General features: G+C 45.4%; 1 protein-coding gene and 1 long non-coding RNA gene across 5 annotated transcripts in view; one reads left to right on the top strand and one right to left on the bottom strand.

Annotated features, from left to right (window-relative positions):
* The first annotated feature begins 363 nt into the window (after positions 1-363).
* On the top strand, positions 364-1949 carry LOC117752741. The gene is made up of 2 exons (XR_004612130.1): positions 364-1662; positions 1693-1949. It is a non-coding gene; the product is annotated as an uncharacterized LOC117752741 (long non-coding RNA).
* The window catches only part of mpped2a (metallophosphoesterase domain containing 2a), a 55814-nt gene continuing 41170 nt past the window's right edge, over positions 1840-16483 (bottom strand). For all 4 annotated transcript variants that reach the window (XM_034569575.1, XM_034569570.1, XM_034569574.1 and 1 more), the window contains exons 5-7: positions 4286-4401; positions 3285-3398; positions 1840-2307 (exon numbers count right to left, since the gene is read on the bottom strand). In XM_034569575.1, coding sequence (XP_034425466.1) covers positions 2189-2307; positions 3285-3398; positions 4286-4401 — 349 coding nt within the window. In that variant the 3' untranslated portion in view covers positions 1840-2188. The remainder of the gene's footprint in view (positions 2308-3284; positions 3399-4285; positions 4402-16483) is intronic.

The following is a 16483-nucleotide window of genomic DNA, read 5'->3' as shown; positions in this document are numbered from 1 at the left end:
AAACATGGATGTAACCTGAAGTAAGTCACATGAGTAATTGAATATTCTATTAGTTATTGACAGTTTGTGTTTACAGTATTTTTGTGTCACCGCTGGTTGTCGATGTGTGTCTGATAAGAACCAATCAGGAAGCTCCAGAGTATTGTGGAAGTCAGGTGTAACCGTAGCAACGGCGATGCATTTCAAAATAAAGACAGTGTGGCTGCAGCCGAGAAGCAAACTGTTTTATCTGCTGTTGGTTTTGGTTTGTACCTGCAAAACAAAAGCATTGTATTAACCATGACTACGACAGTCGGATTAAAAACCTTCGGGATTAAACCCCGGATTTGAAGACTGGACACATCCTTCAGATTAAAAACCAAGACGCGAGCGTTATAAGTAAAAATCTTGCAATTTTATTTGCATATAAAGGCAGCTAAATATATCACAATGAACTGAAAGAGAGAACTAACATTTCCATGAAGAGGGATACAATCAGAAGAAAGAGCGAGAGAGGAGCAGAGCACGAGAAGAGCATTTACAGCGGCAAAGTTGAGACAACTATTGGCAACATTTTTTTTTGTGCTAGCAAGATTGCGTTTACACACAGTGCAAAATTAGAAAAAAGAAAAAAAAAGCAATAAAACACAAACACTATCAGATTTACACTTTAAAGGACAACTTATTGTTTAGGCAGGTGTGTTGTCGGGAACAACCGGCACCTGTTGGATTGTGACTCTGGCAAAATTTTCCTCTCTCATCCAAAATGAGCGTCTACCCTACGGGGAGAGTCGATAGAAAAACATGAGCGAACCGAGAAGAGCGTCCGATGGGAAACATGTCAATCATACGGGTGCACACAGGAAAAAAAAAATGCACCAGATTTTTATTTTTTCGTCAAACACAACTTTTAGTACAGATGTTTTACAACATGAATATATAATATATATATATTTTATACATACATTTTCCAAATTAGATCAGAAATCCACGACGGGACGTTACAAAGTTAATTTTTCGGGCTGTAGGTCGACAGCTTCCTGTCCCTGCGTTGGTCGGGTGTTGTTCTGCGGGGATGATGGGGAATAAATACAGACTTTTCTCTGAGCTCGCAGAGAGTGGGGCTCTAGCTGAGAACATTAAAGCTAGTTTAAGGCAGCGTCCCTGTCAGCCAATAAGAAAAGAGGAACCGACGAAAAAAAAAAAAAAGAAGGAAGAAGACAACCTAAAACGCAAAAAATATCTGATGACACAACATAAAACAACGGCATCCATTGTCCGGCCAATGCAAAACGAACAAAAAAGAAATTGTACAAATTCACAAAGCATCATTTATTTTACAGATCTGACCAATATTTATCAAGAGCAAGATTGTTTAACCACAAAATCCCTCGGAAAAGGAGAATACCGGCGTCATTCACACTTCACATTCCCTCCAAATTGGTTTAGAAACGCATGCGGCAACTACTGAGACTTCAACACGTATTTTTTGTTGTGTTTTTTTTTTTTGTGTGTGTTTTTAAATACAAACTTTAAACCAAATTAACTGTAATCGAACCAAAAGACACCCAAGGAAAGACATGCAAAAGTGACGTGAGACGATATGGAAAGCCAGAGGGGGACAAAAGCGTTTGTTGATCTGGGACCAGGAAACAGTTTTTCTCTTTCTGTCCAACATTTGTTGTCTTGAGAAATAAACAAAGAGTCACTAAGACGATCAAGAAATGAAAGTTTTCTGCTCTGAGGCAACGTGATGTTTGAAGGATTCTTTCTTCTGGACGAGGTTTCCACGTCTTCCTGTGGCGGTCGTGTGATTGGCAGGAAGCAGACGCCGCTTCACGCTCTCTCGTTGGTGGAAATCGTTAAACACTGAGAAAAAAAAAAAACTAAAACCCAGACGGACTGCGTGCAGAGAAACAAAAACTAAATCTGAGGGAAACCAGAATCGTTGGCACAAACTTTAAAAAAAATAAAAAACACCGATATTCTCCTTTGAACCCCCCCCCCCCCCTTCCCCTCCCCTCCCCCCACACATCTCCAAATCTTCTCCGCCTCAACAACAGCGTCGAGACGAACAAAAGTTTGCAAAGAAACACTTAGAAGTTTTTTGTTTGTTTTTTTTTTAAACTCAACATATTTATAGAAAAAAAAAAAAAGTAGTTTAACCTGCCCCAGACCCTCCCCCCCGCCCCCCCTGCCCCCTCTGGTCTCAGGAGGTGGAGGGGTTGGGCAGGTCGAACACGATGGGGGGGTTGGTGGGCTGGAAACTGACAGTGCAGGTCGACGCGTTGACGAACGTCGTGAAGCCGTCTGTCATGATCCCGTAGCCTGAGGACGGAGGACGGAGGACACAGGAGTGAGACACAGGAGTGAGACACACAAAGAAACTTACCGTCAACATCTTAAACACAAGCATCTCTACTGATAACTGTTATGACTCAGTTGTGTAATTTTACACCACTAACTTTCCAATCAAGTGTTCAAACATTAACCTTCCTTCTATTTTCTAACGACGTTAAACAAATATCTCTGCATGAAAAAATGTTGCAATACGCGAAGAAGACATTGACGAAGATGTCAAGAGTCGATCGTTGTTTTATTATCAAGATGAAATTGGGCTTTTTGGATTTTTCACCAGTTTCTCACAGAATAATTAATGGAGAAAAACCGATATATTTAGGGAACTGATTTCTTTGAGTGTGTGTAATTTTGCTGGACAGTATTTAAGTCGAGCCTTGGTGGAGGTTTGAGCTCTTAATATGAAAAGGCTCACAGAGTGAGGTCAGAAGAAGAGGATCTAAGTTCACCCAAAATGTTAGTGTTGTAATATAAAGTTTCTCTTTTGGACTCGAGGTTTAGTTTGGAGGACAAATAGATGGCGACTTGTGGAAGGTGGAACACACGCTTAGAGACGGAGGAGACCAGCCAAGGTTTAGATACTCCACATTTAATCTGAAGGAATGTGGCCAAACTTTACTTTGTAGGCTCAGAGTGCAGCTCGACTGCTCCCATCTCATCTGCTCAGTGTCTGTGATGCATCTGGTGCCGACACTAAATCATCCAGGAAACCTTCATTCCTTCGCCCTGCAGGATTTACCTCACAGTTTACATCTGTGCACATGACGAGAGGTTGAGCTCCAACACACAATGTTGTGTTACCTTTGAAATCCCCTTTTTTTTGGATGAGGCTCTTGTTTCTATGTAAAAACTATTTTTCTAAATCTTAGGTGAGGAGTGGGATCCAATCCTCCTGCTTCTAATACACCTCTAAACCCTGGGACCATACCCCCCCCCCCTCCCCGTACCTTCATGGATGCCTCCGAAGGCGTGAAGTTTGGGTCGCACCCTCTTCTGGACCGTGTTGAGCAGCTCCACGCAGCCGACTCGCTGCAGCTCCTTAGGAACCCAGTCTCTGAAGCCTGCACACACACACACACACACACACACTTCAGTTAATAGTCAGATCCCTCCACAGTCCTGACGTGAGGAATGGATTTACTGAACTGCGACTCTCTGAAGAACAGGCTTTACTTTCTAAACTACTGATATTGTTTGTGTTTTAATGACTCAGATTCACATTGTGTTTATTCAGCCCTGCTCGGATTCTGCTCTCATTGTTCGTGTGAGAAAAGAAAACAAACCTCTATTGAAAGCAAATATCTAAATTTACAAACTAAAACAAATTCCTCGTTTCAACTTCTTGATACGGAACCCTGTGAATCAGTGAATGAAACCCGCTCTTCATATTTCTTCCACAGTTGTGCAGCACAGATTTTTTTTTTTCTTCCATTTGGTGTCTACATCCTCAACAGCTACCCCCCCCCCCCCCCCCCCACCCCTTTCTCTCCTTTCCCATGGTCTCTCTCCGATCGTTTGCAGCGTCTGTCACTCTGCTGCAAAATCGAGTTTCCATGCAATCAAACAGCCACAGCGGCCGCCGCCGCAGCAGCAGCAGCGGCAGCGGCGGCACCGCTCCGTAGGCGAGAGGGAAGGAAATCACTCAATAAAGCCAGATGGAGAGCGGGAAGAAAAAAAAACCAAAAACAAAATGGAACACAAAAAACACAACAGCTAGAAGGAAAACTGAAGCGGTGGTGAAGGAAGACTGAGAAAATGTGTTTTCTTTTCCATAAAGTCAAACAAATATTGAATCAGGGGGCCATGTTGAGGGTGTAAGGCGCACACACACACACACACGTCCTGCTGACGCCCCCCCCCCAGCGATTCCATACAGATTCTGAATAATGAGGCCCGTCCTTGTTGGATATGGTAATGAGGGGGACTGTGATTGGTTAATTGGACTCACCGAGCGGAGGTCCGTGGGTCATCAGGATGTCGATGCCTTCAGGGACGAGGTTCCATTTATCCAGCAGAGACTGACCCCGAGGCAGGTTGAACCCCCAGCCGTTAAACCACGGAGTCCTGCGGAGACGGAGAGGGGGGGGGGGGGAGGGGATCACATTAACGACGCTCAGGAGACCAACCGTGATTATGGCAAAAATATAAAATCGTTATCAGGAAGCAGCGGTTATTATCACATTTATACAGCTTTTCTTCAACCAGACATCTTTTCTAAAACCTGCAGTGGCAGCAAGGTTTTCTTTTAATGCTCCTTAATAAATTCACTCCACATATTCACAGACGTATATTATATATTCATAGCTTCAGCCATAATCTGTGTTTTGATCCAAATAACCACAAACAGAACCAAAGTGTGCACATGACTGACAGTGATGCATGTTCAGGAGCTAACAGACTTTAATATACAAACAATACCACAGTAAATTAAACGCTGTGTGTAACACAAAGCGCTGCAGGCAGGTTCATGCACCTTTAACTCTTTCACAGTAAAATACTTTTACGATTTAAGTTTTGATTTCTCATTGTTGGAACAGTTTGGAGAGTCTGGGCTAAAAGTCAAACTCGCAACATGTCTGTGAGTTTTAAATCAGTTAATACAGATTTAAAACTCTGAGTGTTTGGCTTCTTAAATGGTACAACAACCCGACGTCAACACAACTTTGATATCCACTATTTTCCACCTTATAGAACGGTTAGTTATCTATTTACAGTTTGAGCCCGACTGATCTTCACAGAGCAAAATAATCAGGAAATACCATTAAATTACAATATTTCTACAATTAATTGCAATTAATTCTAATTAAGTCTAGAAAAAAAACTGATGAGAAATATTGTTGCTATACTACAGTGGGAATATGAATGCCTTTATACATTTAAATCTACTAATTAAATTCAAAGCTTGAGCCAAACAATATGAAACAATGATGATCCCTAAAACAGGACACACGAAACACTGAATCTATGTGTTGACTGTTCACACGCAGGTTACACACACGTGTGCAGGTAAAATGCATCGGAACAAACAATTTGAGTAACAACTGCAGCTCAGACTGAGAACTCTTCGTTTCACAATCAGAAACCGAAAACGTTACGACCGGATGTGCAGCTTCTACTAGAAAAGGAACATGTCTAAACATCACGTGTCAACCCCCCCCCCCCACGATCCCCTCTGCTTCCCAGTTACAGATTGATGGACAGCAGCCCGGCCACCTCCAGCAGCTGGATGGGAGTCTGCAGCTCGGGGGTGACAGGCAGCATCTCAGCCTCCCCCCCCCCCCCCCCTCCCTCACACACAAAGAAAGACTCGATGCGGCTGAGTGGGAATGAGGGATGGATGGACGGGTGGACGGATGGGTGGATGCAAGGGGTTGAAAACAGATGAAGAAATAAAGCGAAGCGTGCAGAGGTTGTATGTCGAAGCGGGGGGGGGGGGGGGTGGAACCGAGGGGAGAAAAAAAAGAAATCGAGCAGAGGCCAGTTGATAAATTGAGCCTTCATTTATCACAATAGTAGTAATGGCAGAAGAAGGCTGACAACAGAGGAAACGAAGATAGATTATCATCACATAATACCTCAGTTTATAAACCGACTGACTCCTGCACCCCCGCAAAAACATCTTTTAATTTCACTTTGAGGTTTTGATGAAAAGAGGATCCCGCCGCCGGTTCCTCCCAGGTTACTTTGGGGGGGGGCGGGCGGCAAAGTTCAGAGCAGCTTCCAGGCACTTAGAGCCGGTGCTGCGTCTGGGATCTGGCCGAGGGGAAATCAGGGCTCCACAAACATCAATACGCTTTGTTACAGTGAGGGATGGACGCGCCCCGCGCTAATCAATACTCGCTGCTCCACGGGAGGTGCCGAGTGGGGGCTAACCGGAGCCGGGGCAGACTGAAGATGTGTAAAACACGAGATCACAATCCCTCACGGATCATTTTAAAACCACAACCAGGCTCATACGGCATCAAACAAGACATGAGAAACAGAGTAGTACTTCAGCCGGGCCAGGTGAAAGCTTTATGATGGCGTCCGAGCGCCGGCTCAACCCATTTGGATCTGGTGGTTGAGCAGTATCGAGTGCTCTCGGACAAGAAGGCGGCGGCGGCGGCGGCGGCAGACCTGATGCCTGCGCTCTTTGATTTGCTCGCTCAGTCGTTGCCTCGTTCTCTCGCTCGGTGGAGAGCTGAGAAATGAGGTTAAAAATGAAATGTGAGGAGCACACAGGGGAGTGAAGGCCACAGACTGAACTGATTAATTAGAACTAATCACACAAATCGGAGCTAATGGAAGTCTAATGGATTACTGGGACGACTCGCCACTTCTCGGATGGCGAAAGCACAACCGCTGCTGCCGGAGCTGTGGAGGAGCCGGGGCCCGGGTATTTGTCTGGCTCTGCTTTTTGAGTAATAGCAACAAGGCCAAACTTTGAAAAATGGCTGAACGCGTTTATTTTCCCTCCGTTCGGAAAAACAAATGGAGGTTTCATGCAGCGAAAATAAATAAACAGCCGCAGCGTTGATTTCGCTCCGTGTTTCACATGTTTTCTCCTGCACAAACACATTCGTCTGGGAGATGAAACATAACCCCTGACATGAGGCGAGGATCCAGAGCCAAGCAAAAGGTCCTGACTGAATGCAGAGCGGGGCGCTGCGGCTCGACGCCACAATGGCCCCATTGTCGGCTGTCTGCCTATGAAATATACCTTCCATGCAAGTGCATTTGTTAACCTCCGCCAAGATTAATGACATCCCGGTCACATAAAGGAGAGATTGTTTCCTGTGTGGCTGCAACACAGGTTTTATTATACTGTACTGCTGAGTGTGTGTGTGTGTAGGTCTGTGTGTGTGTAGGTCTGTGTGTGTGTGTGTCTGTGTGTGTGTAGGTCTGTGTGTGTGTGTGTGTAGGTCTGTGTGTGTGTGTGTCTGTGTGTGTGTAGGTCTGTGTGTGTGTGTGTGTAGGTCTGTGTGTGTGTCGGGCAGGTCCACCAGCTTCTGAGTAGGATGTGAGTGTTGAACAGAATGTGCGGTGCTAGTGTCTCAGTCTGCTCTCAGAGTGTATATATCTGGACCATTGTGTGTGTGTGTGTGTGTGTGTGTGTGTGTGTGTGTGTGTGTGTGTGTGTGTGTGTTGCGATCAGACTACATTCAGAGCCCAGTCTTGGCTTGACACTCGCCATCTGGAGCACGTCGCCGTGGCAACAAAGGGGAAGCGTCTGGAGGCAGGCACAGTGGGAAGTAAAACACAGACACAGAAATAGAAAAAGAAAAGGAGGTGACACCAGAGAAAAGAACGAGAGAGAGAGAGAGAGAGAGAGAGAGAGGGAGTTGTGCAGAACGGAGCGAGGGAGGACGTGGAACTGTAAGACGGAGACTTCACGCCCCCCCCCCCCCCCCCCCCAGATGTCACAGGTATGCGTTACAGCTGCCGACTCCAGGAAATAAGTGTTTGCAGCAAAAACAGCAAACTTACTGAGGAGGAGAAATAGTCTTTGACAGTCAACATTAGCCTCGGACGACAAAGTGAAACGCTGCATCAAAAGGGATGAAGAGCAGGTAACCATGGTAACAGGGGCATTTAAGGATTGAAGGATTCCCCCCCCCCCCCCTGCCCCTGGTAATGAAATGGTTGAAGCGGGTTAAAAACCAGCAGCCCAGGAAGCCAGCGGAGGTGAAACAGACAGAGGCCACTCAGCCCCCGTGTGCAGGACGTCAATATTCAATTAGGCCGCTGGACATCATTAGTACGGCAGCGCTGCGTCTCTCTGGACGTGACACTGTTCTTAACCCCTCTGCTCCCCCGGGCCGCGCTCTCTGGGTCCCAAGACAGGCTATGATATCCCCTGAATACCCCCCCCCCCCACACACACACACTTAACGCTTCACTCCTCTCATTACACCTTTTAATCAGACTCCTCCCTCTCTTAATGGATCATCGTGACCATCTTCACACTTCACTGGATCAGCAAAGCTCCTCTGACGTTTCTGTGACACTGACCCCCCCCCCCCCCCCAAAATATTTTGGTATCTTCTCAGGTTTTATCCAATTTTATCAATAACACCTTAGACTTGGTGCAGTGACCCCCCCCTGACAGAGAAGGGTCAAGATGATTTCCAGAAACCAAATACAATTTAAAGACAATTCTCAATATATTTGAAAAGTTTGTGAACCTCTGTACTCCTGGGATTTTAAAAATGTGGGACACCACAGACATCATGACAGCCTTAACAGATTTAATATTTTAATCATAACAAGCCGGGCAACACCAGACTATTCTACTAAAAGATGAACTAAAGAATGACTTAAGAAACATGAAGCTGTTCCATATTAATTCTAAAGCTTCCTGGTCATCTCGCCCTTATTGGCCATCGCCGGTTTAAGCTCAATATTCCATCACAGTCCTGTCATGTGACCGGATTTTCCAGTTGTGAATATCAAAAATGTTTGATATTGTAAATTTGAAGTCTGTCAGATTACGGCGATGTCTGCCAACGCTTCTCACCACAGGATCCTGTCGGTGGATAGTCGGCTCAGAAAGCAGCAATTTGTTAAACACGTTTCTTTAACATTCAACGACTGCTTGACTGTGTCATCGAGTCAATCGGGTATTTTCTGATGAATAATACAGGAATGACCCAATAAACGGAGTCACACATTTCCAATAACTTCCTTTCTTCTTTGACAAACCTGCTGTTTATTCAGTCGTTGGCCCTGTGAAGACTTTCTCTTTGTTTCGTTATAATAAAAAAAAAAACTCTTTCTTTTATCCTGTCACACACACACGTCTCTCAGCCACCTCCGATTATGTTTCTTTCAACATACAGCGTTACAGTACGGACCTCACTGTGTATCTATACAATCTCTGTGTATTTGTATCACTACACCTGTAGACACACTGACTTTATTTATTTCCTGAGCCTGAGAACTCAGTGACGAGACCCACAAAAACCTGAAAAGACCCGACTGCCCCTCGATGATAAAGACCGGTGTCAGCTCCCTCAGTGTCGCAAGTGGGTAGAACAACGAGACACATGACCACGGCAGACGGCCACATTCCAATAGATATGGACGAAAACGATTCTGAAAGCGTATTGCTCACATAACAGGTTTTTAAGATGTCGCCGTCTGTGTTCACAGTCCTCCTGAATGGCCACACTCCAAGAGGAGAGGGAGAAGTAGCATCGTTCTCCGGGAAGTCATTCACAGTGTTGCCCTCGGTTCACATGAGAAGCACCAGTTGTTGTGTAACAAAAACCTCCATACAGCTGCCCCACCGTGGTGTGAAGTGGGTGTGAATGTTGGATTGTTGTATGGGAACGTTACAGAGGAGACCTGCTTAACCCTTTAATAAAGTGAGAACTGGGAAACCTTCACATCAGAGGAAAGCCTCCGTTTCCCATGCACACATTTGTTCTGCAAAAGAGCAAACACACACCGACACACACACACACAGGGACGCACAAACACACAGCCCTCTGCAGGGTGAGACAGAGCACCATGTATGTGATGTGTCGTAGTGAGAGCGGAGATAAGATCGAAGCGTGTGTGAAGTGGGACCCACCACCTGAAAGCCGGACAAGGGCTGCACCCTGGGATATCAGAGAAACTGCACTGTAACCAGCCTGCAGATAAAAGCAGAGAGAGAGAGAGGGGGTGGGGGGGGGGGGGGTGAGAGAGTGTGTGCAGGTCCAGCGATCCATCGTGTCTGACCTCTGAGTCAGAGTGGCCCTGGGATCAGCGGGGGGAGGGGTCTAATTGATCAACCTGTCAGAACCAATGAGGAAGGCCATGTTAATGGGACTTTTATAAGCCCCGCGGGACGTACCACCTGACACTCAAAGCTGTATGAGTATGTGCCAAAGCAGAGTACATAACCTGTGTGTGTGTGTGTGTGTGTGTGTGTGTGTGTGTGTGTGTGTGTGTGTGTGTGTGTGTGTGTGTGTGTAATCCCAGAGCCCAGGTAGCCTTATTAAAAGGAGCCAAGTGGAGAGTCTGGCTGGGTTTTGACAAATGGCCTCTCAACGCCAAGGCCACCTTTGCAAACTTTGGGGACGAAGGTAGAAGGCGAAGTCACAAGGGTGAAGGGGCCGAGAATGTTAGTGTGTGTGTGTGTGTGTGTGTGTGTGTGTGTGTGTGTGTGTGTGTGTGTGTGTGTGTGTGTGTGTGTGTGTGTGTGTGCTCTGCCCCCGCACTAATAACCTGTGCCTAGTGACTGATGGAGTGTGGAATGGATTAATCTCGCTGCAGTCATGCTGCCAAATGCCGAGGCGCTAAGGGTTAGCCACCAGACTTAGCCCGCTTAGGAAAGGCTACAACCATGGGGACGGGTTGGTGCGCACACACACACACAAACCTACACTCACAGACACAGAGACACACACACACTCCATCCCTAGGGTTTGTCCTCACACTAAGATGCAGCCAGCTGCAGTTTGACCTGCAGGCTGCTAATGTAAAACAACCGCTGCATCAGCCAGCAGATGCTTCACAGCAAACACAGCTGCTCTCGACGACCCAGCAGCTCCCAGCACTTCACTACATACAGGTCAGAGAGAGAGAGAGAGAGAGAGAGTGAGAGTGAGAGTGTGAGTGTGTGTGTGTGTGTGAGTGTGTGTGTGTGCGCGCGCAGACAGAGAAACGATGAGAGCGAAAGAGAAAAGGGCAAGTGCCCAATATTGTAGCAGGAAACCAAATGAGCGAGGAGAGGATCGAGTGTATATCCGCTGCCATCATCACAACTGAGAGACCTTCTTCACACACTCACAGGAGATATGCTGGATTAGCTCATAGGCATGAAAGTGATCCAGGACCACAGTAAAACCTGTGATCTCGTGTGTGTGTGTGTGTGTGTGTGTGTGTGTGTGTGTGTGTGTGTGTGTGTGTGTGTGTGTGTGTGTGTGTGTGTGTGTGTGTGTGTCACGAGCAGACGACTGTCAACACACTGCGATTTGAAAAAACCCACTATTTGCATGCAAAAAAAGATTATGAGAGAAATAACAAGGTTAACCGGAACAACATTAGCACCAAATACTTGCTCATTCATCCTTTTATATAAGCACCTTATATTTGACTGGATATCCAGAGCCCAGATATCTGTGATTTCCTGGAACCAGTCCGCCAACATTTCTGTTTTAGGAGCATTAGTCCCGGTCCTGCACGGACCAGTATAACATGGGGAAATTGAAAGTCTCAGCTGGTGGTTAAACGCTCACAGCATCTGAAGTCTAAGTGGGTTTTTATGGTAATAAACACGAAACCAAATGACAAAATGTTTATGGAATTCATTTTTTTCCTTTGCAAAAATCGACTTCATTGGCAGCAATTAATTATTTCCTTTGCAAATTCATTAGCTGGTTATGTTCCCTGATTGATTGATTAACATTTCAACTGAAAAATGTGAGAAGAAAGTGAAAAACATCCTGAATAGTTCCCTGGAGCCTCCGGTGACCTCATCTCGTTAAAATCAAACCCAAAAATATTCAATTTGCTTTCATGGGAAAAAAACCTGGAAATGCAGAAAATCCTCTCATTCAAAAAGCAGCAAACAAAAATAAATAAATCAGATTTTTAAAGCTAAATAATTAGTTAATGATTCAAAACAGTTGCTAATTACTTTTCTTTCAATCACCTGTTTATTTCAGCTTCATTCAAAAGTTTGTTTCAGATGTCGTTATTAGAAATAACCTTTTTTAATCACATGCTTAGTTTTCTGCTTTTTTATTTTTAAAGTATAAACTACCTTCTACACAATATCTTTGCCATTTCTCTTCGTTTACAAATTTTGAGGGAATATATTTTATGTTATATATGTTATACTGAAAATAAATAAAAGGTTAATATCAGAAATCCAGTATCACGTGAGCTCTATTTTAAATAATAATATTTAACAGTTCAATAAAGTGTAGCTTCAATGATCTGTGTCTGGACGCCTGTGAACTCATAAATGTGTGTGTGTGTGTGTGTGTGTGTGTGTGTGTGTGTGTGTGTGTGTAGTGTAGTGTAGAAGTTGTACCAATGTGGCAGGTGCAGTTGAGGAGGAGCAGCGAGCTGTTACCGGAACACGGATACGTCCACATGTGAACACGGAACAGAAAACACTTTGAAATATGGATCTGTCAGGAAGCAGGTCCAGAGAAACTGGAGAGCAGACTAATAAACAGAGGTGGGGGGGGGGGGGATCTGGGAGCTATTCACAGAGCCTGTATAGGGGCTGGGGGCAGGGGGCTGGGGGCAGGGGGTTCGAGACCCATTCAACCTGCCCTGACACACAGGGACAAGGGTCCCATTACCCTCCTCCAGCCCCAACCCCCATGAACTTGATCCTGGAGAACAATGTACACAGGGGGAAGAAAGGAGCGTATAGGGAGGCATGGGGGGTGGGGGGTGGGGGGGGGGGGGGGGGGGGGAATAATATCTCTGGGAAATAGTGAGCTTTTCTCAGTGACAATAACTGACAGGCAAGGTTTCATTTTCCAGCTCCGCTCCAAGGACCGGGCCTGCAGCCCATTCTAAAGGGAACAAGGTGATCTGGAAATGGAAAGAACGCACTCGGCTGCACAGGTGCATCTTCTGGGCCTTTTCAAAGCTGCAGCCTCCCACTGCTTCTCCTCTACAGCACAAAGACCAACGCTCTGGTGGAGGGGGCGTCATGATACGAGGCTGCCTCGCTTCCCATCATCGGAGGTATCTTAAAGGATAATGTCACAGCTGACGCTCTGCAGATGTTCGGTGACGTAGCAGAACTATGGCTCTTAACATTTTAGTAAATCTACAAGAAAACAACTTCAAGCAAAGACAATTTACCTTCTGGAGTGGGCCTCGTCTGAGCCAAGACCTTGAACCAGTAGACGTGATCCTGAACGAGTCTTTGAATCCAGCGTTTCATTTTTCTTATCCATCAGCAGGGCCAACGTTTAATGGATGAATTCAATAAAGACACAAAAGATTATAATTGTCCGTTACGATCGTGTTTTGTGGGGTTCAAATTCTTTTTCTTGCAATTGTGCATCCAGAACTAAAGATTAAAGAAAAGTGTGTTAATACATGTTCAGATAGGCTGCTGATTCCTAAACCTTTAAGCATTCTGTTATGTTTTAAAAATCATATTTTAGTTCGTCGTTACGTCGTCACAGGGAGCCCTCAGTGCAAAGTGCACACGCATCACAAGTGTGACTTTTTAACTGCGTTCTCAGCTGTTTGCTATTTGACTCCCACTCTTTGATTCCTTTGTCCGTTGCAGCCTGTGGCTCTAGAAAGAAGATATTTTCAAATTTAACATAACTGCGGGTCAGGTGGGGCATGTTGAAGACGTACTGATGATAATTCACCAGCGTACATGTAAAAACAGTTGTTGAGCAATGGTCAGTAATGAGGCTGAACTCTGAGCTGGTAATTTGAGTTTCATGCGTCAATAAATTATTTTTAGAGGTTTGTATGCGATTACTATTTGAAAATATGGCTTTGGTTTCTTTCTTCACCACAGTCAGATGAAAAGAAAACTAAAAATCATTGTTAAAGCGCACTACAAGCTGTTTAACGACATGAAGGCTTTGGTCATAGAGGTGATTGTCCTGCAGAGTGGGATTACTCTCCTCCTGAGGATTATTAGAAAGAAAGCAGCAGGTTCTCATCGCGCTGTCAAAAGGCCGGGAGCACACCCTGCCTTGTCCTGACATGACAGCCCGGCCAGTCTTTACTGCAGAGGTCAGGGGTCAAGGGAGGACGAGGAGGGGGTGTTAAAGGCAACAGGAAGGGCCACGGGGGTCAAGCCAGTGCAGAGCTGTGGCACTCGGTTCATGGTTATTGTCTCGACCTTACAACGAGTGGATGTTAGCGAGGACCCAAAGACGCTGTGGCAACAATAGGCACAGGGAAGCACACAAACTGGCATTGTTAGTGTCGTGGCTTTGTATATAAAGAGCCGGAACCTGGAGAAAACAAAACACACCGGGCTGCACAGGGCAGTCGCTCCCAAAGGAGCTCAGCAGTCGTGCACATGCAACTTTAAAAGATAAAAAATACAGAGTTAATATGAAATGCATTTTTTTTTTTTTAGGGGGCAAAATACTGAAATATCCTGTTTTTAATGGGAGTTAAACCCGAGTGCTACTGATCATATTGATATTTGATAACTCATCTTCAACTTTTCCCTGTTGTATAAATCTTTAAGAAAACTGAATATTTAAAGCCATCATCATATTAAGCACTAGGGAATCGGGAATGGCAATTTCACTATTTTAATCTATCTGGAAATTGACTGAATGAAGATTAGAAGATGAGTCAATAATGGAAATGTATGATTTGATTTATGAATGAATTGGACATCTTCCCTAACATACGTTCTTCTAATTATAACAGAGTTGTTGTCTCTACTGTTGTTTGTTTGCTTGACACTGATCAGAGGTCACAGTTTGCCCACCGTTTTATTTACGACGCTACATCCCCGCTGACACCTGGGTGTCGCTACCTCGACCGTCGCGGGGCTAAATCCAGCGAGTGGCGATAAGCAGAGTCCCGTCCTTGCCACTGAAACTGTGCAGAGGTCAGCAGGAAGGAAGGGAAGTGCTGCAGGATGATGTGAATGCTATCACGGCCAAGCAGAGAGCAGTAGGTAGGCTGCCCTTCTGTTTATGGAGCTGTCGTTACCGCGGTGATTGATGGCTCGCTACAGACAATCCACATCGGCCTCGTGAGAGATGTGGCGTCGTGGGAGACGAAATGGGAAAGAAGCGTGTAAGTGTGTTTGTGTGTGACGAGGACGAGGAGGAAAAAAAAAAAACTTCAGCCTTCGTGGATGTTAAATCCATTTTCGGACTTAACATCCAGCAAAACGCATATAGATTCAGAAAGACATCTTTCTATCATTAACTCTGTGGAATTAGATATGTTTGAAGTTTCATGTCATGTTTAAAATATTCAGCTTTTACATTCAAAAGCATCTCAGAACAAACTTGTAGGGGTCTCAGCTTAGACCTTCGCCCAGTCCCTTAGTCTCTGCACCAAATCTGCTATGTTTGATTGAAATTGTTATAAATAACACCGTCCTGCAATGTTAAAGAAAGTGATAAAACTCCTGGATACGCCCCATTGTCCCGATCCACGGCTAAATGTACTGTGTTCATTCTCCGCCCGTTTCCCATCCTTCCACCAAATTGTGTGCAAATCCGTTCAGCAGTTTTTGTCACAATCGTTGCTGACGACAAACCAAACACCGGACAGGGATCATAAACAAAACTCAATCAAACCTAAATAAACTACTACTGAGCACTAGTTCCCTTAACTCAAACTTCTAAAAGGCAGCGCGGTAGACGAAGGGACCCAAAGCACGAGCAACAGATCCCAGATCCAAAGTAACCGAACCTGTGTGAACAGAAACATCCAGACTGCCTTCTCCTCTCTGTGATAGTCTCTGTACCAAGCCAGAGGTGTTGGCTGCTTTCAGACGACGGGAACAAAAAGTAACACCTTGAACAGTCGGATCGAGCCTCCGCTTCATCTTGTTCCATTTCCCTCCGTCTTAAATCATTAATGTTTCCCTCCTTTCTAAAACTCGCACGAAAACTCAGCCGAGCCTTCACCACTTTTCTCTTGATCAAAAAACAACCAACCAACCCTCTGAGCACTCACCATCTCTAATGTCGTGTCCAGACTCGTTGTCATTGATGGTTTTACTTATTCATCTGAGCTTTTCACATTTGCTGAATTCAGCAGCGCCTGCACTTAGGTTGGCGACCTCTCACACCGAGCTCTACGGAAGCTAAGGGGCGGGACAGTGAGGAACGCTTTGAGCCGAGTCTATGTTTAGGCAGAAAGTAAGTCAGGGGTAAAAGGTGCAGCTAATGCAGGGCCGGCACACCTCAGGCCACAGCAGCTGGGGACACGGGGGCTTTCCTCTGCTTTTCAAATATTTATCCCCTCATAGCGTTCGACACAGCGTGGGACAGAAAACAAGATGGAGTCCTGCTGGGCCCTGGATCTGCCAGTGTACACACACACAGACACACACACAGACACACCAGCACAAACACGGCAAGGGAAAAAACAAACAGATGGGCAGATTCGGATGTCAGAGACGTACACATGCTCTCTTAGTAACCATGACCACAGAATTGATAGGAGAGCGGGGGACCGTACCCTCACTCTACTCACCGCC

The sequence above is a fragment of the Hippoglossus hippoglossus genome, chromosome 3 (assembly GCF_009819705.1).
Source record: "Hippoglossus hippoglossus isolate fHipHip1 chromosome 3, fHipHip1.pri, whole genome shotgun sequence".
NCBI classification, from domain to species: Eukaryota; Metazoa; Chordata; class Actinopteri; order Pleuronectiformes; family Pleuronectidae; genus Hippoglossus; species Hippoglossus hippoglossus.
Note: the sequence above shows the minus strand (reverse complement) of the source record. Positions and strands in the feature narration are given on the sequence as shown.